At 37.5% G+C, this 27,632-nt stretch overlaps 1 protein-coding gene across 18 annotated transcripts in view; it reads right to left on the bottom strand.

Annotated features, from left to right (window-relative positions):
- Window positions 1-7,820: 7,820 nt before the first annotated feature.
- cdkl5 (cyclin dependent kinase like 5) overlaps window positions 7,821-27,632 on the bottom strand; it is a 141,268-nt gene continuing 121,456 nt past the window's right edge. For 6 of the 18 annotated variants that reach the window (XM_073915979.1, XM_073915981.1, XM_073915980.1 and 3 more), the window contains 10 exons: window positions 27,330-27,519; window positions 23,845-23,925; window positions 23,477-23,643; window positions 20,222-21,317; window positions 19,737-19,838; window positions 18,717-18,822; window positions 16,935-17,058; window positions 14,264-14,369; window positions 11,147-11,362; window positions 7,821-8,867 (listed from right to left, as the gene is read on the bottom strand). In XM_073915979.1, coding sequence (XP_073772080.1) covers window positions 8,490-8,867; window positions 11,147-11,362; window positions 14,264-14,369; window positions 16,935-17,058; window positions 18,717-18,822; window positions 19,737-19,838; window positions 20,222-21,317; window positions 23,477-23,643; window positions 23,845-23,925; window positions 27,330-27,519 — 2,566 coding nt within the window. In that variant the 3' untranslated portion in view covers window positions 7,821-8,489. 18 annotated transcript variants of the gene reach the window in all.

Here is a 27,632-nt window from a genome sequence, read left to right as displayed (position 1 = left end):
TAATCTGATTATGCAAGACTAGTTTGAATTGGTCCCTTATGTTTTTATGTAACATTAGCGATACAAGACAGAATGATAAAACCAATCGGAATACAGTATACCGTATACTCTGTGCATTATCAGCATTTGTTTTTATGTGTCGCTGAATGAAAGACACATCACATCCTATTAAGCAATTTAAAATATAGTGCCTTTAATATATATATATATATATATATATATATACACACACACAACACACACACACACACACACACACATATATATATATATATATATATATATATATATATATATATATATATATATATATATATATATATATATATGACAGACCCCAAACTTTAAAACTGTATTGAACAGTATATTCACCCTATGTCACACAACCATCAGGCTCTATTTTGACAAAAATGTTGACAGATGCAGCCCTTCAAAGACCACTTTTCTATGTTAGCGCTTAAAACTGAATTTTTATGAGATGTGGTATGCATTGCCCTGATCTTCTGTTTGCATGACTCTACTCCAGACAAATTGAAATAAAAACATTTAAAAATTACAGTAAATGCAGAAAAAATGACATTCTACATAATGCAGATGTAGGTTTACAAGGCTGGTCACTGAAAAACCACTCGCAGGTGACCCCACCGCAGCTGGCGCAGCCAAACTATTTATCTTGGCAGCCCTAACAGCTGGCGGATGGAGGATTACCTGGCACCGCTGAGACAAACTGTGCCAACGTACTGCAGATTAAAGCATGTCAGAGAATTTATGGACAAGGTGTTAATCCGGCAGAGATGAAATCATATTCTAATACTTTGGACAGGATAAAATACTCTCGAGAGGCAAACAGCACTACTTAGGAACAAAGTGATTCATGTCTCTAATACTAACCTGAAAATGCTTAAAGGAATAGTTCACCCTAAAATTCAAGTGTGTCATCATTTTCTCAACATTTACTTATTTCAGTGCATTATGAGTTTCTTTTGATGAACACAAAGAGTACATTTGTAAAGACCTAACCCGTTGACTTCCGTTGTATTTGTATTTCCTATCACTATTAAAACCTTTGTTTTACCAGGAAAAGCACATTGAGATAAAAATCTCTTTACAAGAGCGTCCCGGCCAAGATTAGGCAGTATTCAGTTCACATGGGTTTAACAAACAAACAAATAACAGGCAACATCATTCATCCTTCGAAATACACATACAATCTACTGTACAGGCCAATGTTTTAAACTCCAAATCATTTACAATATTTTTAAAAGCATGTAGTGAAAGCAATTCTTTAAACTGCAACTTTGTTTCCAGGTTATTCCATGCAAAAGGTGCTGCATATTTAAGGGTGCTTTCACACCTGTGAATCGATTCAGTTGTTCCGAAACAGAGATTACAAATGTTACATTGTTGCTCTTTGCTCTTGGAGCGGTTCGCTTTCACACTGCAAAGTTTCTAATCGGACCAAAAGAGCTAAAACAAGTCACGTGTGAGTAAACTCTCCTTACATTGGTCATGGTTTATTTTGCAGAGTCCCACTCAGCTATCAGGAGAGGTGGTGGTTTGGTGATTGACAAGGTGCGTGCGACGTCTAAAGAGGAGGGATGCGGTGGGAAGGGGTGAGAAGGGTGCGCGACGATGCCTATTTAAGGACCGGGAGGGACGCGAGATTACCGGGAGATCATCACATCAACTTCCCGCCCTACTAAAAATTCTCTCTTCATATAGCCGTATACCTATTACATATCCATAAAACACTGTGATATTACCGAGCTCGGATCGGATCGCTTTCTCACTGCAATCGAACCGCTCCAGGGTTCGTTTCAATCGAGCCGAGACCACCTCACTCAGGCGGTCACCTACAAAAGTGTAGGTGTGAAAGCACCCTAAAAGCTTTTTCCCTATTTCAGTACACACTAGGGCTGCATGGTTAATCGAAAAAAGATTGCGATCTCAATGTGACCCTACACAATCTTATAGGCTATCTGCTTTCAGCCAATTATATTTTCAAGGTCAGGAGAGAAGTGTAAAGGTGGTCACACTAGTATTTACATTGTTTGAAAATCCAATGCTCAGCAACATGGACACCTCCATATGGTGTTAAAAGTGTCACATACTGTATTTGTAAGGTATAAATCACTCAAAAATGTAATTTCTGTCTTAATGTAATGATGTATATACGGCCGTAAATCATGCAAAAGCGGACACACTGTTTACTACTGAGAGGACGTGCATGTGCCAGCCAATAATAGCATAGATATACTTTAGTCATAGATATTTGCACTAGATATCGCATACGGAACCTGAGCATGCATCAGTAGTGCCGCCACATTTGTACAGTGCTCCCAGGACAAATGTCATTCAGCCGCTCCAGTCAAGACTAAAGCCAATGTGAAGATGCTGGACTTTAGCGATGTGTACAGAGTGCAGTAAGAACACATAGGTAGAACAATTCATAGATAAGATTTCTTTTGTTTTTTTTATAGTTTTTGTATGTGATGAACTTTTGTGCTTAACAGGTAACATTGTTGATGATGATACAGTCACTTACTGCATTCACCATAAGATAGTGTAGATAGAGTTATGATTACGACAAGCATTTGATTTGTTTTATCTTTCATAGTAAACACAGAGTCTTGTGCATGTAAATAAGTGTTTACTAGGTCCGTATAACTACTCTAGCCTATATAATGTTTAATGTATTGCAGGATGGAATCTGATCATGACAAATTTCTCATTTTACCAGCAAAAAAAAATTGTGTAATAATGTTGTCAATGACAAATGACGAGCACATGTCTCAAGCTTAATAATTCAACTTTAGAATTATAAATACTGTATAATGTGAATTAACAACCAGGACATACTTAAAGTCTGGTCAAGTCCACCATTCCAAGTCTATACAGAATTTAACATTTTAACCAAGAGTACAGCTACACATTAGCCTAATATTATTATTGTTGTTTCACCATGTTTGAGAAATAACAATAATAATAGGCTACTCATATTAACCTTTATTTTAAATCGTAGGAAAATCGTGGTCTTGATTTTAAGCAAATAAATCGTTATTCTCATTTTAGCCAGAATCGTGCAGCCCTAGTACGCACCACTGGTACAGACGATAAATAAACTTCCTGACACCAAAGGCTCTAGCCAGAGACATGAGGAGATATGAGGGGAGTAAACCCAGAATAGATTTATGGACAAAGATACAGTATGCCAATGCTACCAAGCAGACCATCCTACCCGAGTGTACAACACACAATGATGAGTGAGGGATTTAAGATTTCTTATTAACTTCAGTGCATCACTGTAAACAGTGTCTAAACTGTGCAAACTCTGAGAAGCGTCCATATAAATAACATTGCCACAGTCCAATACAGACATAAAAGTTGCAGAAACAAGCTTCTTTTAGCATCAAAAGAAAGACAAGATTCATTCATTCATTTTCTTTTCTGCTAAGTCCCTTTATTAATCCGGGGTCGCCACAGCGGAATGAACCACCAGCTTATTCAGCACATGTTCTACAATGCCCTTTCAGCTGCATCCCATCACTGGGAAACACCCATACACTTCCATTCACACTCATACACTACGAACAATTTAGCCTAATTCACCTATCTTTGGACTTGTGGGGGAAACCAGAGCACCCAAAGGAAAACCCACGCAAACACAGGGAGAACATGCAAACTCCACACAGAAATGCCAACTAATCCAGCCGAGGTTCGAACCAGTGACCTTGTTGCTGTGAAGCGAGAGCGCTACTCACCGTGCTGCCCAAAAGACAAGATTTAATTTTAAAATAGAAGCTTAAAATCACTTCATTTTTTCACCAATTGCTGAACATAAGGGCCAAAGGAAAGGGTGTCGTCATTTAAATCCCAAGATACCTGTACTGGAACACGCACAAGGTACCTGTATGGAAGTCAATGGTTACAGGTTTTCAACTTTCTTCAAAATGTCTTCGGGTTCGACAAAAAAAGAAACTCATAAACCACTCAAGGGTGAGGAAATGATGAGTACATTTTGTGGTGAACTATCCCAAGCATACAGAAGACAAATCATCATCATCATCATCAACAAAAGAAAAATCAACAGTTTGTTATTGCATGGCAGTTTAACCACGAATGCTGAAACACAGTACAAATGGACAAAAACGACTGAACCTGATTGGTGATATACAGACCATAACCAAAATTTCAAAAAAGAACACATAACACTGTTATATTTAAAACACACAGTGCTTAGAATGTGCCAGAATCAACAGATATAAACAAGAACAGATAATGCATGACTTGATGTTTGATACAAAACTACTGTATATACTGCTTTTGAATGTGTAACTTGAACATAATTAATCCAAATCCATCCATGTGAAGGACAGAGCTCAGATACTGTATGTAGAAGATTATATAGATAGAGAGATCTACTTTAATCAAACACCATATCAACACAAACACCTGCGAGAAATGTCTGTTTAAAGTGCACCATTGAAAATAACTAAACAGAAATTAACAGTAAGAGATGCATTTCTGTAGCTGAAATTAAAATGCTCTCTTTCTATATATTTTTTTTGCAGGGGGATTTTTTGTGAGCAACTTTAGTTGTTGAGCAAAGTGCCTGTTGTGATAGTGGATGGAAATAATTAAAAATGTAAGCAAGGCTTGTAAATTCACCTCAAAGTTATGATATATTGCTCTGTTTGCATCGGTATCCAAATGCCTGGAATTTGTAATACGGCTGTTTTGCATATTTCATATCCATCTCATTTCGATCTGTGTTTGTAGAATGTAATCGAACAAATAAAAAACGTACAGTGAGATAAATCTAAAGGAAACACTGACTATGTTTACATGGACATCAGTAATCTGATGATTTGCATTCATCTAAATAAGACAATAATATGATTAAGGTGTTTACATGAGTTGCATTTTGACTGTTAGATTTATAATCCCGTTTTACAAGTTAAAGCACTTAATTCCATTAACGTCAATGCGTCACAGCGCTATCCACATTTCCTCTGGAGTTTCATGTAATTTCGGGTGTTTCATTCTTAATTTGTCGACTTTAACTGCAGTTTGGCACTTTCACTTTCATTCAGGAACATTTTATGCACGCTCCCTATAACAAACGAGATATTGGATGCGAGTATGAACTGCTGGCAGAGTGTTGTTTTAATGGAATTTGATACCGCACACCGTATGGGGAAAAAACCTCTATACTTCGCGTCTGGGGTATTTCACCGACTCGGAAGGTGCAGAAAATACTATCAAACAGCCGTGTGTATAGACCTTTTTGAGGAATGTAAACGAACACAATGGTCCCTACGTATTTCCTGTTTTACAATTTTCATTTCTATAGCTTCCGAGAATCCAAAAACATCCACATATTGATAAATAATTTTATGATTGTTTTAACATTAAGTTATGATTGAATTGTCATGTTACAGTTTTGAAATAGTCTGATAACAAGCAGGAAATGTTCATGGGCCAATGACATCACTACATTGAAACGGTCTATAGACTCTCCTGTCGCAAAATGTGGCGGAAATCCTACACAATGATAATAGTTTGATTGTGGTTTAGTTCGATTATTACTTTAGTCGGATTAAGGTAATCAACAATCTCTGTTTACATGGTAGACTCCTAATCAGAGTATTGTCCTAATCGTATTAAAATCAGATTATTGGTGTCCATGTAAACGTACTCACTGAATGAAAATGTGCTGCGTTTCAGGGGCCATTCGCAAATCTCACTACATCTCCCACCTGCAAACAGATCAATAACTGCATTACGTCTTTGAAACCCTTTTACCGGGTCCCGAGGCAATGCTTTTATCTCTTCAAAAACATGCCGTTAAACAGATTAAAATAAAAGCGGCAGTTATTCAGTTTGTTAAAAGAATCACGCGCACATGCTGCTGAATCCCTGCTGGAAGTCACGTCAGGACAGAGAAACAGACTTAACTCGCACAACCTTGAGTAAACCATCGCTCATGCTCGAGGCAAAGTCACACTTATTTACCAGCTGGTGGGGTCTAGAAACCTGGCGCGGCCCCCAGGGAACCCTGGTCAAATTCATTATTCACAGGAAATCCAGCTCTTCAGGGATCTGGACTCTAATGAACTGACACCGAAAACAAGCTCTATCTGATCCCTGTGCATTATGTACCGCGGGGCCCTGTGAAATCCATTTCCAAATTCCATTTTATTTTTATCCGCTTTAAAATTTATCTAATTCATTTGAAACCATCATGAAACTTACTGTTATATTTATAAAAAGTTACAACTTTTGTTTGTTTTCTACATTAAACATGTCTTGTTTACTTATTAAATCTCCTTTTTTAGTTAAAATGAAAGTTAGTGGAGGAAATATTGTAATTATCCTTTGTTGTAATAGTATTATCAACATTATTTTGATTAGTACTTCTGTTGTACAATACGTATGTGTCTGCTTTTGTGTAATTTCTTTAAATTACCAGTAAACTTAACATTTCTCAATTTTAAAAAATCATAAAGATGCTCGAATATCTTTCTTATTACATATTGCTAGTATTTCCTCAAAATAAATGCTTGTAAAGAGACTCCTAAAGCAGGCCATTAGGGGTCGAAAGTGTTTAGATTGTCTTCTTCATGAATACATTTCACACCTGATGTTTGTATATAAAGACTTTTCATATTTGTATATAAAGAATTTCAGACGCGCCATTTAAACACTTTTGGCCCTTTTAGCCTTCCATATCAAACTAAAGAGCTTGGGCTGAACAATATATCATCCATATCTCAATGTATGTATCCGCAATAGTCACATCGCAGGATTTGATTATTTACTAACTATTGAAATATAAAGATATTATTTTGATCACAGGTTCACAAACTCGGTCCTCGAGGGGCGGTGTCCTGCAAAGTTTAGCTCCAACTTCCTTCAACACACCTGGTTTCTAGTATACATAGTAAGAGCTTTATTAGGTGGTTCAGGTGTGTCTAATTGGGGTTGGATCTAAACTCTGCAGGACACCGGTCGTCCAGGACTGAGTTTGGGCACCCCTGATTATGATAATATTGAATAACATTATTTGTATAATGATTGATGACCAGGTTATTTTACGTTTGATTGTTGATTTTTTGTATTTAAATACTCTTAGACCCCACAGAAAACCATAAAGCATTGATTATTTAACTTTTTTAATTTTGCTCTGGCGTATGATTGTAGTTTATTATATTTTATGTAGACGCACTTTATAGAAAAAGACTTGATCACCTCAGTGGATCAAATTTTTGAAATCCTTTTAAATAGAGCTATTCAATTGTATTCATATTACAATGTATATCGCAGCAAAACAAAATATTGCAATGTCAGATTTTGCCAATATTGTGCAGCCATTTACAGAGCTGATCTAAAAATCACTTTACAAGCATTTTCTCATTTTACCAGAGAAAAATCATCATATCACACTTTTAGCCCCAATCACATTCCACAGATGAAATTCCTGTCTCGCACATTTATATTAGGAGAAGGAGATTAGTGTCGAACTCGTTCTAGTGTCGAACTCGACACTAGAATTTTCATCGCGAATTTTTTGTTGTTGTTGTGACTTCATATTTAACTTGATCATGTGCACAGGCCTGTTTCTGAATCATTTTAATTTGCCCTATTCTGTGAAATTCTATGTTATGCAGTAAATCCCATTTTTATGACAGGTTTCCATCTGTATTCTGCATCGCAGAGATCATAGGGCCCTTGGTTAATGTCAGTTTAATAACATTTTTGAACAACAACCTTACGTAAAGTAACAAAACACTGTAAAACATAGCCTGGCGAGACAAATAGCCATCATGGGATGTGGATTTAATGAAAAATAACACAGAACCTGGTTAGGAAGCATCAGTAGTTTGCTGATATGCCGTTTTAAATAGGGCTGATTCAATAACCGATGGACTCATTAACCTGCAGTATGAGACAGTGTGTAATATAGACCTAGTCCGCACTGTAGAATTCATATCAGAAAACACAGAGAGGAAAATAACTCTGAAACAATAAGTACTTTTGTTACAACCATAAAATGCACTCTGTACATGGTAACTATTAACACACCGATAATTCCTTAAATAATCTCCATGAAATATAGAATTATTACACATTAAATATGTATACATTCTCTTGTGTATAAACTAAAGCTCTTACAATTCCACAGATTTTTTTAGTTTTTTTGTCGTTCCCCCGTCCCTAAGTTTCCATATACAAATACATAGATTCATATCATCGTCGTCAATAAGATATATTCAACAGAAAACTGAACCCAGATGTAATGAACAATAATACAAATTCTATCAAATGTGGATGCTTTAAAAAACAAATCTGAGACATAACTATTGCCACCTTCTGGCCAGAAGTGGCATTGAGTACCACTGTATGAACAATAGCATTCCATAGGTAGCCAGGAAGGAAAAGGAGGGAAAAACGAGTACACCAAGCGGCCACCAGGGGGCCTTCCTTCTCTAAAGGGCCGTTTCTTTCAGATCATTGAGGTTCGGCATCCTGGTGCGAGCGGCTCTAGTGAAGCCGATACCGTTCTGCCCACCTTTGTTTGCCAATTGGTCGGGGTATGGCGCACCCTCTGCCCGATTCAGAGCAGAGACGTGCCAGCTGGATTCAATCTGGCCTGGCAGAGGGTAGTTGTGGGGTTTGCGGCTTTTGGTGTTGGGGGTGACGCTGCCCGCCGGGTGTCCTCTGACCTCGTTCAGGTTGGCTTTAGAGGGGGGATTTGGAAGGGGCTGGAAGCGCAGTTCGGCCGAGCGATCAGGAGGTGGAGGCTGATTGGATGTAGCAGGAGAGGAGAGGTGGAGGAGCTTCCGCAGGGACTTCAGAGGCTGGTTCTGAAACCGGAAAACAGGATTAAAAATGCATGTCTGTGTGCTTGGGTTTGTGTATGCATGCATAAAATGCCAGGGTAGCTTTTTATTATTGATACTTATATTCAGCAAGGATTCTTTATATGCATCAAATAAGATATTTAATGTTACTAATAAAATATTTCATAAAAATGTACATGCAGTACAAGAGATTTTAAGTGTAGTAATTAATGTATACAAAACCAGGTCATTATCAAAATGATTTTTGAAGGTTCTTGTGACACTGAAAGCTATAGTAATGAAGTGCAATAAATGACCATAAAATCTAGTGCAGCTACTATAATAATATTTCACAAAATTATTAAACTATTTTAATAAAAAAAATGCAGCATTTAAAATAAAAATGATTTAAAATAGAAACTTAACCAAAAAAAACAAAAAAAAAAACAAACAAACAACAAAAAAAAACGTTTGTTAATATCCCTGTTAGTTTTTAAGCAAAATAAACTATGGCAAAATTCTTTATACGTTGGATTAAAAACCAGCAAAATTTGAAGAAGCTACTGCAGTGATTCTGGGAAATTATTAAAGTTCGGGTTTGGATGTATCTAGTTGGGACATTCGCCAAAGAGAAAACTTTATAGTAAAGTTAGTAATTACAATACTAAAATAAAAAAGTTGTAGATATTTTTGCATCGATGAAGTAATCATTTCTGTGTGAACAGTGTGCAGAGAGGTATGCAATTACTGTATGTTTTTTGACGGGCAGGTAGGACAGTCTATCCTAATGTTTGGACCGAATGTTGTGATTGGACTTACACCTTCACAGATTATTAAAATAAATACTGTATATATATACATTTGGACCACCTAATTTAAAGTCCTCATGAACCAGAAGATGTGATGGTTTATTTATTTTGTATTGTGACAGTTCCCAGAGAAACTGAATATTTAATGACAAAACAGTGACAATTTAACTAAAAACAAACAGGAAGTGCATTTTCATATTTCAATTAAAGATTACATGGTCAAACTATTTTTTTTTCACAATGATATGCACAGATGAATTGTTCACCACAAAACTAGCAATGTGAGCTGACAAAATCATATGGTACGTTTTTATTTCTTGGAGATTTCTATCAGGATATGTAGAGACTTTCAACTTTTTACCGGCAGCTAGCTCTCGGCAACTCTAACATGGTCGCCCACTGGAGGTAAGCAGTGGCCTCTGTCCATCATAGCCTCCTAACCATCCCCATATCATAACTGGCTTTATCAATCTGTCTCCTCTCCACTAATCAGATGGTGTGAGGTCTGGCGCAATATGGCTGCCGTCCCATCGTCCAGGTGGATGTTGCACACTGGTGGTGGATAAGGAGATTGCCCTCAATGTGTAAAGCACTTTGAGTGTCTAGAAAAGCGCTATATAAATGTAAGGAATTATTATTATTATTTTTATTATTATTATTATCAACAGCAAGAAAAGCATAGCTTCTAAAGTCAATCACCTATTGCACCTTAAAATTAGAAGACTTTTTTCTCAGTAGAACATTTGACCATATTTTGCAGCTTAATCTGACTACTTGTTGAATCCTAATCATGTTGTAAATAATGTTCTGTTCATTGCACATACTGATCATTCCATTTCTCAATGTATCACCAAGTTTTAACTTAAAATCACAGCTGAAGAAATAGTCACCTACATCTGGGATTAATCTGCTATTAATTGAGAAAATTAACAGCAAAAATAGAACTATATCTATTTTTTAAATAAACATGCATGTTTCACATCGTTAAATGTAGTTCACTTTAATGAATGTGAGCAAATAAAATCAAACATTTAAGAATGAATGGACAATATGCAGAGCAAGTGTTTTTCAGCCACCGATAAACTTGTGGTGAAAGGTTAATGTGACTTTTCAGTTTCTTTTACAGCATCAATATTATCATTTTAATAAAATACAATCAGCTAAATAGACTTTAATTCATTTAGTTGTTGAAAGTGTTGACATTGAAAATACTGTATTAAAATAAATACCCATATTTTAAAGACATGGCATGGAACAATGGAATTTAATTCATTGCTTCTTGTTTGGTTTGAGACCCACTTTTTATCATATACTGTATCAATCAGGCAGTGAAGGTCACAGATTTTTATTGAAACCAAATCTGAAACAGGGATTTTGTAATAGTGTGACAGTTCACCAAAAGTACTTGAGCTGGCTTACTGACAATGAAAAGTCCCTGTGCATATAGCCCATTAGGAATAAAGAATTTGATTGTCAGATCAGAGTTTTCTTCACCTGAGGCTGCACTTCCGGCTGCTTCTCTGGAGGCCAAGTGTTGTCCCTGTCCCGCTCACGATCTCTGTCGCGGTTTCGGTCCCGCTCACGCTCTCTGTCCCTCTCCATGTCCCGTTCGCGCTCGCGGTCTCGGTTGCGGTGTCGACTGCTGTGATGAGACGAGGATTTGACCGGTCTCTGTAAAACGAGCTGGTCCTGCTGGGTTTCACTAGGTACCTGGCAAACAGTGCAAACCACAACACCAAATGAAACCATCTGAACGCTGGGATTTGCGAACACTTTCTGCCTTTCCAAACTCAAATTCACTCATAATAATGACGTGCATTAGGTCAGAAGACTTGAAACGTTCCCTTATAACCAGCTCACAGCATTTATTTGATGGAAACAATTTGAGAATTAAAATCACTGATTTCAGAGTCTGCCTTTGACAAGTGTTACAGGATTATTGAAGCTGCGTGTTTAGGGAACGTGCCCAGTTTCTGAACTTTTGTACTAAAATGTGCAAGTGTTTCTGAAGTGTGTCTGTATATGTGTGTAAAGAAGACAGAGAGTTTGCTTTTGAAGATATTTTGAGCACTTCTCCTGCTCTGCCCCAGGTTTGGAGAATGGTAGATGAAAAAACGTGCATCTTCTTTGAGCAGGCACTGCTAAAGACGATTATGAGTTCATGCATCTTACACAGCACATGCTGATGCTTCTGCGATGCTACCGGTTACTAAAAGCAATGATGTCTGGTGTGTAAAACATACTGAACCAGATCTGCTACATCAGTGTTTAAACAAATAGTTTTTTTGCCTCATTTGGTTTGATACCTATCAAATGTATTATCTTTCATTACATAAAACAACACTGGACCCTTTTCACAAGACTGTTATGACGTGCTTAATGATCATCATAATATTACATTTTTTAAAGTTTTTAATATTTAGATTTTTTTAAAAAACGTATGAACATTTATATGCATTTATGAATGCATTACATCTTTTCATCAAATTACAAAAAATGAATGAGATCTTGATAACACCATCGCGGAGTGTTTCTTTATTATTTTAGTTATTTTAACAATTAGTGTTTTTTCTCTAATATATATTATATAAATATATACAGAATATACATTTACTTTAATTTACATTACACATTTATGTTTGTTACTATAAAGCCAGTTTATTTTTCATTTTTATCAGATTATTTTGTGAAAATTATCTTTGGATTTTTTGGATCTAGACACAAACACAATAAATTATGTAAAAACAAACAAGTGTGAATTAAGTGGCTTCATAAAATGTTATGTATAAACATATGGTTTAATTATCTCCCTTACATAACATTAATTTTTGATGGTTTAGGCCATTAGAAAAAATCCTTATTGTTTAGCCTTGTGTAAGTCTGAATTTTAATTCATAATGGTATTAAAAAGATTTTGAAGAAAGATTTAAAAAGATTTTAAAAAGTCTTAAATTCACTGAAATATTGTGTTGTAGGTCTTAAATAATTTAAAACAGGTCTTAATTTCCCTATTTCCATGTAAAGCTACCCAATCGGGCCAACACCCATGCAATCAATATTTCATCTCAATAAAAGTTAAGAAACATTTATTTATTAACTCTTATTTACTAACTCTATTAAATATATATATATATGGTTTAATTATCTTCCTTACAATAACATTCATTTTTAATGGTTTAACTAGGCCATTACAAAAAATCCTTGGCGTTTAGCCTTGTGCACGTCTGAAATTTTTTTTTAAAGTTCTTAAAAAGTCTTAAATTCACTGAAATATTGTGTTGTAGGTTTAAAAGTATTTTAAACAGGTCTTATATTTCCTATGTCTATTTAAAGCTACCCAATTGGGCTAACACCCATGCAATCTCTATCATTTCATCTAAATAAAAGTTAACAAATGTTTATTTATTAACTCTTGTTTATTTACTCTATTTAAAGTAAGTCTGAAATTTCATTCATAATAGTGTTAAAAAGGTCTTAAAAAGTCTTAAATTTGACCAGTTGAAACCTGTGGAAACCCTGTTAATATAATTTTACACATTTACATTGTTGTCAGTAAAATTATTTACACAATTGCCCTGATAAATGTTTTAAATAATTAAAAATGACACATTCTGGAGCTTTTTCCCAGCAAATATATATAATAATAAAATAAATAGAAAGAAACCTCATTAAATTAAATCACTGTATTATCTAACTCATTTATTTACCATAGTTAAAACATCAAATCTGGACCTGATGTTTTACTTGTTAAAAATGTATCTGTCAAAAGAAAAAAAGAAAGAAAATAATCAGAAAAAGACACCCAGTGAAAGAACACCACTACATTTAACATGTCATGCAGTGGAGATGTGTTTGTTTAGTAGAGCGGCGCGGTTTTATGCGAGCAATACCATGGGCTGCGGGACAACAGGGAGCACTTTGACAGAAGAGTTATGCTTTAAGCTATTCTTTGAGTTAAAGAGGGGGAAAAGGCTTTTCTTGATGCTCGGGTTCCTTCCCGCGTTGCCGTCCGTCTGCAATATAAGACGCACAAAACCCCAGTGGCTCATTCTATTATCAGCAAACATCTTTTGTTGTTGAATACAGCAGATGAACATACGGTCCTCTGGCTCAATATTTGTGGACAGAGCACAGTTTCTGCCACACACATGCTGCTCGGGTCTGTAATGCTCTCCATATGGCTATTATGGGGAAAAGCTACTGAACTGCACTGAGAGTCTCTGCTGGATTCTGTCCGCCATTATTTGGACAAGTGGACGGCCTGTTTTTTTCGGGGAAGAGGATGACACGTCCACTTTCAATTTCTAACTGATCAAGACTGAACAGGGAAATTCTAGTCTATAAAAACTAGACAGTATTCTTATGTGCCACACTAATGTGTATAAAATACATTTCAATTAAGTTCAGTCACTAGCAGACAGACATACATAAACACACAAACACAGCAGCTAAGCAACACGCATACATACATGTGAAATAATAATAATACAAACAATACACAGACAGAAAAGATCTCCTGGCTTAAGCATTACTACAGTATCTCCTTAATCCATCTTATACCACAGACAAAGAGAAAGATATTGAGTAGAGGGGTTTACAGGTCATTCTTACCGGCTGCGATTTTTTCTTTTTCTTCTTTATGGCTCGAAAGAAACCTTGTTTTTCTTTTTGTTTCGGGACCTCTGGTGGGTTCATAACCATCGCCTCTGAATTATTCCTATAAATGCACATATTAAAAGTTGAATCTCACAGAGAAATACAGATCTGGGTTGTATTTCAAGATAAAAAATTTAATAAATTAAAACATTGAATAATAAATGCATTGTATGGAAATTAATGAGCAATATCACACGAGTAGCAGTGCAATGTAGCTGTATATCGGCACTGGTAGGAGGCATGCTTAGTGTCCCACCAGTGAGGATATACACCCAAATTGCACTGCTACGAGAGTGATATTGCATTTATACAACAGTTTGATGGTATAATCGTGTGTAAATAAATGGAAAATCAGAAAATTTTGTAAGAGGAACTACTTTCTTCCGCTATTCCTTCACTTCCGCTTATTTACTAACGTCACTAGAGCTAGTATTTAAATGATTCTCTAGCGTAATGTCTAAAGTGATGACAAAACGGGTGATTTTGCTCACATTTTTTAAGATTATAAGGCTGAACTTCATGAAATGTCATCAGTCTACAGAGATTTTGATTCTGTTGCAATCAGGAGATCACAATATTACTATGGTATTAATACAGCACTACAACATACAAATGAGAGAGATCAACTTAGAAAGTCATTTACCTGTTTAATAATGATTTGATCAGCTGTAGTTTGAAATTACGCAGTTTTTCTCTTAGGGTTTATTACGCGGTCTCTGACGCCATCTTGTGGATGAACATCATCAACCATCTTTGCTCAAAGACAGGCTAATGGCCGCCGATGCGCTGTCTCTCGGAAATTATAAATATTTAAAATAGGCACTATCCTTATAAATAAACTGCATAGTTGCAATCTAAACAACAACATTCTCGACTAAAAAAGCCTCAAAAGTACTATATGTTGCCCAACAGCAGGAATATTTGTCAACCTAGAGCAGCGGTGTCCAAACTCGGTCCTGGAGGGCCTGTGTCCTGCAGATTTTAGCTCCAACTTGCCTCAACACACCTGCAAGGATGTTTCTAGAAAGCCTAGTTAGAGCTTGATTAGCTGGCCCAGGTGTGTCTGATTGGGGTAGCAACTAAACTTTGCAGGACACCGGCCCTCTAGGATCGAGTTTGGACATGCCTGACCTAGAGTGTCCTCTGCTTGTGGCTGTATGTGGGCGGAGTAATACACAAGGGTGAAGGGTTAAGAAGAAACTGGACGAGTGCTGTTACTGGCAGAATATCGCACGGCTATCAGCCAAACAGATTCAAGAACCAGACAGAACTGTTGAATAAAAAAATAATGATCCCATAAAGTGTTAGAAAGTTGTCACAATAATGTAATCATTTGGATGAACATCTATGTAGAAACACATTTTATTTTTAAGTTTAAAGTAAAGTAATTTTTCATCATAGAAAAAGGAATGCAAATCAATCAACATAGCACTCAAACATGTAAGGTAAAATACACTTATGCCTACCACATTTGTTGGGCCACTACTTATTTTTTACTCAAATCTTCTTATTTTTAATAATAAAAAAATCACTTTGTTTAAACAGTTAGGTCAACCCATAATAAAAATTTGCTCAAATTTACTTTTTACTTTCAGCAAAATAATCTAATTAAATGACTTTTCCTTTGAATTTTCTTTTCCTTAATAATTTTCCTTAATGAATTCCAAGATAAAAATCTTAGATTGCATGAGTATTTTAAGAGTCTGTGATGTGTTAAGTCTGAGATGTATTTATCTAGATCAATGATGCAAAAACTAGGGCCTGCGGGCCAAAGTTGGACCATGGTAACTTTTGATTTGGCCCCCTATGCCATCTGAGAATGCTTTAGAGATTATCAGTTTGAATTTAATGTAACCTTAAACTTGTTTGTTTTATTGTTCAATTAATAGGATAGAGGGCAATGAGGAGACTTTGAAGAGGAAATCAAGGCAAAAGCAGATTCTGCTTGACTAGTGTATTCAGCATTGAACTCTACGGTGTTATAAATGTGATTGTTTTCATTGTAATAAGTTCTAAAGGTATACTACATTAGATAATACGATTCAAAGTAATGTTTTGTATTTATGTTTTATTATTATGAAATGAATTAGGAAATTACCCATGGCAATTTTAATGTAAAAATATGTTATTTTTATCTTTGGCCCAGAGCAGCATGGTGGCACAGAGGGTAGCACCTTCACCTCACAGCAAAAAGGTCGCTGGTTCGAGCCTCGGCTGGGTCAGTTGGCGTTTCTGTGTGGAGTTTGCATGTTCTCGTTGTGTTGGTTGGGGTGGCGTGGGTTTCCTCCGGGTGCTGCGGTTTCCCCCACAGTCCAAAGACATGTGGTATAGGTGAATTGACTAAGCTAAAATTTTCCATAGTGTCTGTGTATGAACGTTTCCCACTGATGGGTTGCAGCTGGAAAGGAATACGCTTTGTAAAACATATGCTGAATAAGTTGGTGGTTCATTGCACTGTGGCGACCCTGCTTAATAAAAGGACTACGCTGAAAGAAAATGAATGAATGAATGAATCTTTGGCCCCCAGCTATCAATGATATTTGTTTTTTGGCCCTTCATATGAACAAGTTTGGGCACCTTTGATCTAGATAAAGGGTGTGATTCCGCAACAAGCATCTGCACTCACCAGGGGTCAAAATTGGTCTGACGTTTGGAGTGGTTTGTCATGGTTGGGTTTTCTGCCGCCACCGCTTGCACTCTGCTCTGTCCAGTGGTCTCAAGAAACGTGTTGTCAGGTCGAGGAGATGGGACTACACAAAAAAACAACAAATACATCCCTGAATGAACGCACAAATTATACTCCATTAATAAAGAAATGTAGGCATAAACTACACTACTATTCAACAGAATGACAAACTTAAAGGGCTCAAATTTGAGCCTTTTTACAAGATGTAAAAAAGGCTTTTGTGTCTCAGAATGAGACTGTGAAGTTCAGTTTGATCACAGAAAGTAGTAATTATTGTACAGTAGGGTCGTTCATTTGTATGACTCGAAAACGAGTGACTTATTTTTTTGCGCACTCGCACATTAGTGCAGGTGGAGTAGAAAATCAGTTCATTTTTCTAGTCTTCTCTCAGGTTTGAGTTGTTTGTTTATCACGTGAAAGACAGAAGCCAATTATATCCAGTCAGAGGTGGAAAAAGATTTGATCCGTTGATTTCTCAAGTCGTCGGGTTTGAGTCATCTCTCTTTACATACTGTCACATGACGAACGAACGACTCAAAAATCAGAAGACTCAAAAGGTGAACTAATCATGGCTCCTTTCGGCTCAGACTGTATGCATTGGTTAAGCTTATATGAGACTGTCAGTGTCTTGTGAACCAACCACTCAAATTAGAAGACCTGTCAGAAGAGGTGAGCTGACATAATCATAGACAAAAGATCAGGTAAACAATAATTGATAACTTTCTATTTCGCATAGCATTCTAGTCATGACTTGTTTGTAGTGTGATCAAAGTTTGGGCTAGTTGTAGATAAGTTTGGAAACAACTCTTAACATTTTATTCATATTTTAGACAAATTGAACGAAATGAAAAAATGATTTGAAAAAAGATTTGTTCATTTCAATGAACGAGACTTACAGGTTTGTAGAGGTCAGTAAATTTTTGTAAAGTTCAGTAAAATAATTCAAACTTTCCATAACTAACAGAAAGTTGAAACAGATATTTTAATCAGATTAGATCATAAGCATCTCACTCAAAAAATTCCAACAAGTATTTAAATCAACTTTTCCAAGTTAAAGCTGGATTCCTCTGTAGTTACATTGGTTAAAAGGACAGATGGAAAATAAAAAAGTAGATTTTTTTTATAGGTTAATATGTCTAACAACTATATCAAGCAAGCATTTTTTGTTTTCAAAAGATTTTTAATAGACGTCTAAACATAGTTGTCTTGGCTAAAACAAGACTAAATTTGAGCTTTCAGTAAAAATCTAATAGACATCTACTGTAAGAATAGGCCAAACTTAGACTATTCATCAAATAAACAGAAATGAATAACTACACCTATAAACCCTAAACAACTAGTTTAGTTTTGGGCTATTCTTAGATGTCTATTAGATTTTCACTGACAGCCCAAGTTTAGCCTTGATTTAGCCAAGCTGTCTACATTTAGATGCCTATTAGATGTCTATTAAACACAAAATTGTTTGTGGGGTACTCTTTATCCAGCGTAAGAACTTTGCTGCCATTGCAGGTTCAATAATATTTTGTAGTGATTAAAAATATCCCCTAGCTAGGTAACAAGGCTGCATAATATCATTGTGTGTGCTGCAGCCATGCTAGGCTAAAATTGCTACCACCAGTCCAAAAGATTGCCTAAATGGATTAAAAAATGTAAAAAAAAAAAAAACCACAACAAATGAAAAACATTTGGTTTGTAAAAAAAATACTAGTTCAAGTTTTTTACCTCTGTAAAAGCTTCCCACTCTGCGAGGCATCGAGTCACTGTAGATGATTCTGTTCTCCTTGGATGAGGTCCCGTCCTCCATATGAGCGTCGTGGTACATCCCAGCCTGAGTTACAAAAGGGTGGTCACAATGCAGGAAAGTACAGGGCTTTAGCTGTTGACTGTATATACGGTCTTACTGTAACTGATCATTGACTTGGGGAGAAAGGAACGATTAAGTAGAAGAAAAAAGGATAGGTTAAAGGGATAGTTCACCAAAAAAACTCAATTTCTGTCACATTTTCTCACCCTTGTAAAATGTTGATGGCGTCTAAAAAAATTTCGTTTTAGACCAAAGTATAATTACTTAAATGTACAGTCGAGCACAAAGTAATTCATATCATTTCTTCGCATCATCTTGGCTTCAGGTGAATTTATTCTGGAAGTCCTATTTTTCACACAGTGTACATCATACATTGCAATAAAGCCAATTAGTTTGTGGGTTCAGATTGCTTTCTCACTACAAGTAAACTGCACCAGAGTTCATTTAAAATATATCTAGACCTTTTCAGAATTGTTTAGGTACAGATCTGAGCCCGATTGCTGTGTTCACATTTGCCCAAATTAACTAGCTATAGTGATAGGATATGAACAATTCCAGCGTTTGAAAATTTGAGCCAGGTTTGAAAGCACGCTCTAGGTGTATGTGAACCAGTACAAAAAAGTAACAAAAAATATTAGGCAACATTCATACTATGTCACAAAACTGATGCTTGCATATGCATAAAAATATATATACATTGGGCTTCAGGTGAACTGTCCCTTTAACTGAGAACCTAGATCTTTAATGAGCTAGCAGTTAATGCAATGACATGAACATTTAAAAAACATCCATATCAATGATTTGAAAGCTAAATGTGATTTGCTTTTATGAGATCAATGTATTAAAAAAAAGATCAGACGAAGCATGAAAACAATAGCATCTTGTGAGTTTGAGTGTGTGAGTGGACGCGTTCTGAGGGTCCTGCTGAGACCTCGGACCTCGTTTTTTGGGCGTTGTGTGTGGAAGGTAGCTGTGTTGTCCCTCGTCGAATCTTTAATCAGGGGGCGAGAATGAGGCTTCTCTTTGGGAGACTGGTCATTCTGCAGACATAAACACACAGCAAAATAAGCAGACACTGGGAGACACTGAGAGCGCGCATGTAATAATCAGATAAAACGAAACAAAATGCAAGAATACAGGATGCAGCAGAGCTGTATCTTAAATTAGATCACATACACACACACACACACACGCAAAAGCAAACACATAACAATCGAATCTCAAGAAATTATTATGGTGAGCAAGCACTGCTGTTTGGGAAAAAATTGTGAAAATATTCAGACAGAGATGAACAGACGAATAACAGGATATTCCTTCTCAGATATTAAACACCATGGGAATGGACCGAGTAGAGCATTTTAGCAAGATTATAAGGTTTAATTTGCCACAGGACGCTAGGATAAAAGCAGAGCAGGTCACTGACCCTGCTGAGCTCTGGCGTGAGCTCTTCTCTGGAGGAACTGGTGTTGTGGCGTGGGAGTGTGCGGTGCTGAAGCTGCGGCGAAAGGAGCTGTAGGCTGCTGGCACGCGTTGGCACTCCCTGTCCAACCACCAAATTGTTCTCCTGGCCGTGCGGCCGGTGTCGCTCTCTCCGCACATACATAGAGTGCCGATGAGGTCGCTGCTGCGAGGAGAACGGGCTGGTGTATCCAAGACCGTAAGGATAGGATTCATGTGGCGACGGGAGATTGTGAGCATGGCCTCCCGCAGCTCTGCTTGGATCCAGAGTATCAGTAGGCTTCGGTTCATCTGGTGTCTTTTTCCGTCCCGAGGAGCGCCGCGAGTCCAGAGTGCCCCCTTCAAGGCGATTGCTCCCCCGGCCACTGGGACTGTGACCCTGCCGCTCCGTCCCAGCATGCCGTTCACCTCTGGGGCTACCAGGAGCTGCGTTTAGATCCAGGCAGCTGGACGGGAAATATCGAGAGCCTGAACCGGATCCTGCCATAGGATCATCCAGGTGGAGTCGTGTCTCTGCTAGATTGCTCACAGACTTGGCGTCATTAAGTGCGCCGTGGCTTTTGGACAAGCTGAGGAAGGATGAGGAGCTTTTGGAGGAGGACGTGGAAGGCATGGATCCGTGTGAGGACTCCATGTAGTTGTGCCGACTGTGCTTGTCCCCGGACTGCAGCGTGCTGGTCTTTCCTTCCAGGAAGGATGAGTGACGGCCTTGTTTGGATGATTTGAGGTACTTGCCGGTAGATGTGTCCATACCCACGGAGGCAACTCCAACTTTAGGCCCCAGATTGAAATCAAACTCTGTCTTTCCTTTCGCATCTTTAGGGCTGAGGAGATGCGGAAGGTTGTTGTTGGCCAGGTCTTTGTTGGAAGAGGCCGAGCGGCTGAGAGTCTGGGCCTGGTAGCTTTTGGGGTGTAGTGTAGGACTCAGGGTGGATGACGTTGGCATGTTGGTGCCATTTAGGAAGCTGTCGGTGCTCCGGTGGAGGTCCTCATGGCGTGGTAGAGAGGAGCAGTCTTTGCTGTTCGCACGCCGGTGACTTGAACTCTTACTGCCGTGACTTCTGTAGAGAGACACATAATACGGTTGTGGTTTGGACAGTCTCTGCATGGTAGATCTAAGGGTGATTTTAAAATAGGCATACTATAAGAAAACTGTGACTCGAAAGTGGCTACAACTGGAACCCCCTACAAAATCTGAATGGTTGGATATCATATCTAATGTTTTAAAATATGGAGAGGATGACTTTTTCTTTAAAACTACAAATGGACAAATACCTGCAATATTGGGAGAAATGGATTGCACTTAAGCCTTTACAGAGTGTAATCTGATTTATATATGTATTTGTTCATGTGACCTGTAAGGAAATATGTGACCTGTCAACTGTTTATTTAAGTTCTGGTGTTTTATTGTATTATTAATTTAATTATTTTTTTTTTAATCTACTATTTGTATTTTATCCCTTGTTTTTTTTCCTTAAAAAAAAGAGAAATGAAAATAAAGTATATAAAAAATAGGCATACTATATGCATCACTTTACATAAATAGCATTGCAAATTGTTGTGTTTAAGAAAATCATGAAAATGTATTGTTAGTCCAATGGATTCATAGTAATCTCATCCCTACTTAAAAACAACATCAAAAACAAAACAAAATCCAAAATATTAAAGGTGCCCTATAATGAAAATCTGAGTATACCAGGGCATAGCAGAGAATTAAAAGATCAGTATACGAAAATGGGCATACTGTGAGCCTCAGATACAACTGTTTCCTCATTTTCATGTATGTCCACAAGTGTAAAACCCCGGTGGACAAAGAGGACAAAATAAACTGTGACGAGACTCACTGGTCATGCCCTCCTCATTTGCATGTATGCCTACTTTAGGTCATTCATCCAGACCTGACGAGCAGACACATCATCAAGAGAACACGACTCATATGCAGCTCTGAGATCATTAAAAAAAGCTCTGAGATCATTGATATGCATGCATCAGGCTGCGTTTGATAAGCAACAACATTTTCTAGTGAGACAACAGTGATCATTTTCCTCCCTCTGCTATTTTAAGCGTATATTTCACTCACTATTTATAGGGGACTTTTATTTTGAAAACGCGAGCCCCAAATTGTTAACTGTGCGTTACTAGGCAATGACAGTATGAGCATGTGTCAAACTGCCTTCAGGATGCAAAATGCAAGATTTACCGATCACGCATTTATTAATCTCCACTCTGAAGAGGCATAAGATATGTTTAGTTACATCTTTTGTTAATTCATCGTGTTAATTGAATGTGAAATTCAATTATAGGAAATTTGATGCATATGTTTTAACAAATACATGTAGACTGCTGAATCGTGTCAAATCACTTAGCTCAATTGTCATCTGTTCAGGTTGATATTAATTCCTGGCTTTGTGACTTGTGACAAAAAAACATCATAAAACATCTCTATCACTCTCTTTAGTCAAGTTTAACTATAATTTAGATTTTATCCACAACAAATCTAGTGAGCAAAATAACTTAACGTTCCTCTGATTGGGTTTATATTTGTCTGTGTTCAGCATGCATCATGCTGTGTGTGTGTGTGTGTGTGTGTGTGTGTGTGTGTGTGTGTGTGTGTGTGTGTGTCTGTAAGAGTGGCATGTCAGAGCGAAGCTCATTAATATACAGACACAAACCAGTATATGGTCAATATCGGACCTTCTGATTCTATGGATATTTTATGGAGTAATAAATGAGCTTATAAATCCATTTCTGGAGAACTTACTGAAGCCATAAACCTACTATGTAGATCTTAGAGAACAATTTAACTTATTAAACCAATGCAGTTTATGGCGCCTTTAATATATGAAACAAAAATATATAAATAGTTTTTGAAAACTTGCAATGTTTCAAGACTAAATTCTTACTTTATTTATGCAGAACTTTATATTATTATATTACTTAGAGTGCGCACATAATGTAAGGGCATATATTCTGCTAAGTTTTTTGATACATCTACATATGTGTAAAAACCTTTAAAAAGATAAAAAATATATATTTTTACAAAGTATCAGTTGTTACTCTGGCTGTTTTGGATCTACACTGTGTGTTTACTACAAAAATTACAATTCTGAAGCTGAGCCAAAACACTTATTAATCATCATTTTAGCATTTTCCTTTCTTATCGACATAGAAAGCACAACTTTTCACCTTCAAGACAATAATTAAAGTAGCTATAGCTGACCGGCTGGGTATGGTGTTGTCTCCGTGATAGGGTTTTCTCTTGGAGGAGCGCGGCGGGGTGGGTGACGGGACAGCTGGCTGCTCAGGCCCTCTCAGACCTTGAAACACTGGGTGGTTCAGACACTGCTCTGTCAGAAAGCGTTCGGTAGGGTTCAGGCACAGCAGGTTCTGGTGCAGTAAAAAACGCATTGAGGAGAGTCGTGCCACAGTAGAACAATAAAGCTCATTCAAATTCAATCTCTAATAACACTTTGCACTTGGGGGTGATATGACATCTGCGGTTTATTTAAAAATAAATCAACACCAAATATATCACAGCGGCTGGGATTGGAAAGGCAATGCTGTTCTCTGATGAGCAGACTGCTTTACCTTCATTAAATCCAACATGAGTCCATTGATGATGCCCAGGTACCTTCGATCAAGCGTCTGAGGGTGACTTACAGAAGGAAACTGTCATCAAAACACACACACACACACACACACACACACACACACACACACACACACACACACACACACACACACACACACACACACACACACACAAATATAGTTAAACCTCAGACAAATAGAGGGCTACCGAATAAAGCAGAAAAACTGCATTTTGAACTAGAAATATGATATATTTATGGTTGGCTAATTAAATTAAAATAAACATAAAGATTTACTCACTCTGATTTCATAAACAATCACACAAATTTGTTTCATTGTTCTACATTCATAAGTCTATTCAGCAAAAACCCTGATGCTCCAAAATGATGAAACAACAACAACAACCATATGAATTGAGTGCTTTAAAGGGCACCTATTTTACCCCTTTTTTAAGATTTAGGATAAGTCTTTTTGTCTCCCGAATGTGTCTGTACATTTCAGCTCAAAATACTCATCAGATTATTTATTATACTTTTTATTATACTTTCTAAATCTGGAATATTTGAGCTGTAAAGACATTGTAGCTGTTTTTTTGCCTGTGCCTTTAATGCAAATGAGCTGGTTCTCCCCACCCACCATTCCCATGTGCATGTCAGAGTTAAAGAGATTGCTCTGATGGGTGTAGCCTTCACCTGCTGCGTCTCACATAGATAAACAGTACAGTGACAGACAAGATCGAAACCTCTTCTTTTATAATTGTACTGACGTGGCTGTGGTGATGAATTACATCGCGATTTTATTGTCTTTATTGTAAACATGCACTGGCAATGCAGTGGTGCAGTAGGTAGTGCTGTCGCCGAAAGTTGCTGGTTCGAGCCTCGGCTGGGTCAGTTCGCATTTCTGTGCAGAGTTTGCATATTCTCCCTGCGTTCGCGTGGGTTTCCTTCGGGTGCTCCGGTTTCCCCCACAGTCTAAAGACATACGGTACAGGAGAAATGGGTGGGCTAAATTGTCCATAGTGTATGTGTGTGAATGAGTGTGTATGGATGTTTCCCAGAGATGGGTTGCGGCTGGAAGAGCATCCGCTGCGTAAAACGTTTGCTGGATAAGTTGGCGGTTCATTCCGCTGTGGTGATCCCAGATTAATAAAGGGACTAAGCCGAAAATAAAATAATTGAATGAATAAACATGCACTGATTTAAAATCATTTTAAAGTTCTAAAACTCATTCTAGAGGTGCAGCTGATCACAGAGATTTAAACAAATCTTTTAATCCCAGTTGCTTTGCACAAGTCCTCTTTTGTGGATGTGTTTCCCTGTTACTATGGAGTCACTTTAATACACGGCTGTCAATTAATTCAGTGGGCGGGGAAACCGCACTCCTACGTCATGTTGCATTGGGCCTCAGAATTGCAGGGATCCTATTTTAATGTCAGGAAATTAAAACTTGGATCCTATTTTAAGGATTTTAATGTCAGGAAATTAAAAAAAAGAGACTTATTGTGTTTCTATCACTACAGCATGACTGTGGTAACACTATACCTACACACAGTTCTGTTCAAAACTCAGACCTACTGTTGGTTGGTTTTGCAACTTTTTTAACCAACCAAGTTTTGTCAACGCCATCATAACGACACAGATCCCTCTGCCGATTCATTCCAGAGTCCCGCAGAAAAAGTGACTGACAGGTGTTAATTTGTGTGTGACTTATCTTTATTTACGTATGATTCGGTTGTGGGTAAAACAAAGACCATGCGGGTCAGGTAGTTAAAACGGTAGGCTACTAATAATAATTTGTTATGAATTAATGAATTATTCATAAATAATTACTTCACCGCCACCTATGACGACGATGCCATCGTCCATCACGATGTTTCACATTAGACATCGTACAATACAAACTTGGGCGACATCGCCAAACCCTAATGGATACAATTAACACAAAACACTCCTTAAAGGAAAATGTAACTTTTCTTTCACAAACCAAAATAAATAGGAGATTTGGAAGGAAAATAAGGCTGTGAGTAGAGAGAGATCATTCTTCATTATCACCACAAGCTCCTCTATGCAAACTAATCTTGCTGTCATCTCTTTTCTACCATTATACATGGGGGATGCTGTCGTAAATATTTAGTTAGAACGTAGTGTTATGTTTAAACTAAGTTCAGTGGTGCAACACAAAATGTTTAATAGTGTGTAAGTTGTAATTCAGTGTTCCTTTAAGCCACAACTAAGCTATGATTTTACTTGCGCACTGCTGGTGCAACCGGCCCCTGAATATGATCATAACTTTACATGATTCATTCATTCATTCATTTTAATTCAGCTTAGTCCCTTTATTAATCAGGAGTCACCACAGCAGATTGAACCACCAACTTTCCCAGCACGCAGTGGATGCAACAACCCAGCACTGGGAAACTCCCACACACACTCACAATCACAAACATACACTATGGACAGCTCAGCTTAATCAATTCAGCTATACAGCACATGTCTTTGGACTGTGGGGGAAACCGGAGCACCCTGAGGAAACCCACGCAAACACAGGGAGAACATGCAAACTCCACACGGAAATGCCAACTGGCCCAGCCTGGACTCGAACCAGTAACCTTCTTGCAGTAAGGTGACAATGCAAACCACTGAGCCACCGCCCCACATAATCCTGATGTGTAGGATTAAATTAATCTTTATATAATACATAAACCTTGATTAACTTTCAAGCAGTGCTTGCTTTGAGCTTTGGATTATATTCACTAGTTTGATTGTAAAAATATTCTGGGAACTTTCAAAAGACAAATTAATGTTTGAAGATGAATGACAATCTTGTGGGTTTTGTAGAATTGTAACTGCATAACTGTATTTCACTGTAATCCAAGACAACATTACCATTAAATAATTGCAAAGTGACTAAAAACATTTTCAGTTCCTCAGATGAAATCAAGATGAACAAGTGTAGTTACTGAATTACTAGTACCTGAAACATCTTAAAGTTATTGCTAGCACTTGACAAGTGTTTTTAAGAAGTTTTCAAATCTATAAACTAATCTACATGTAAACTCGTGAGTCAATTCAAAATTTCACATACATCTATCCTTCATTTGGTAAATGGCAGTGCAATCAGCGAATGTATATCCAGTCAGATTTTACAACCCCTGCAAAAATGTTTACGAAAGGGACCACTTCCAGAAACAAAACATCTTTAAAATGCGACGTGAACATCCAAAAGTGTCCAAATACTTTTTTGAGGCCATGTATGCGTGAGCGTATGTGCATGCGTGTGAATATTATGTACTGTGATCCGCTCTGTCAAGGCAAAGCCAGTTGTGTTTCACACCGGCAGATAGCGACACATGAGTCACAGGCAGCCACTTATTCAGAATCCTGGGATCTGTGCCATTGGAAAGGAGAGGAGAGGAGAGAAGAGGCGAGAAGCACAGGGCAGAACAGGACATTGGAGAGAGAAGCACTAAAACAGGCCCTTACTCTCAGTCCGGCGAAACGAGGGTTGCTGTAGAACAGCTTCATCTGCTCTGGTGGTAGAGGGCCCAACACCTTCTGAATAGTGAAGAGCTGGTCGATTTCACTCTCGCCCGGAAACAGGGGCTGCCCATCACTGAGCTCTCCCAAAATACACCCCACCGACCACATGTCCACCGCCTTCCCATATGGAGCCCTACAAGAGCCAAGCAGAAGACAAATATAAGTCAAGCATTCGACTTCACTTTGAGATGGACTTCACATCTTCAAATACGCTGGACAAAAAGATGCAGTTAAATTACTCAAGCT

The sequence above is a fragment of the Danio rerio genome, chromosome 11 (assembly GCF_049306965.1).
Source record: "Danio rerio strain Tuebingen ecotype United States chromosome 11, GRCz12tu, whole genome shotgun sequence".
Classification (NCBI taxonomy): domain Eukaryota; kingdom Metazoa; phylum Chordata; class Actinopteri; order Cypriniformes; family Danionidae; genus Danio; species Danio rerio.
The sequence above is the reverse complement of the archived record's forward strand: the minus strand, read 5'-3'. Positions and strand labels throughout refer to the sequence as shown.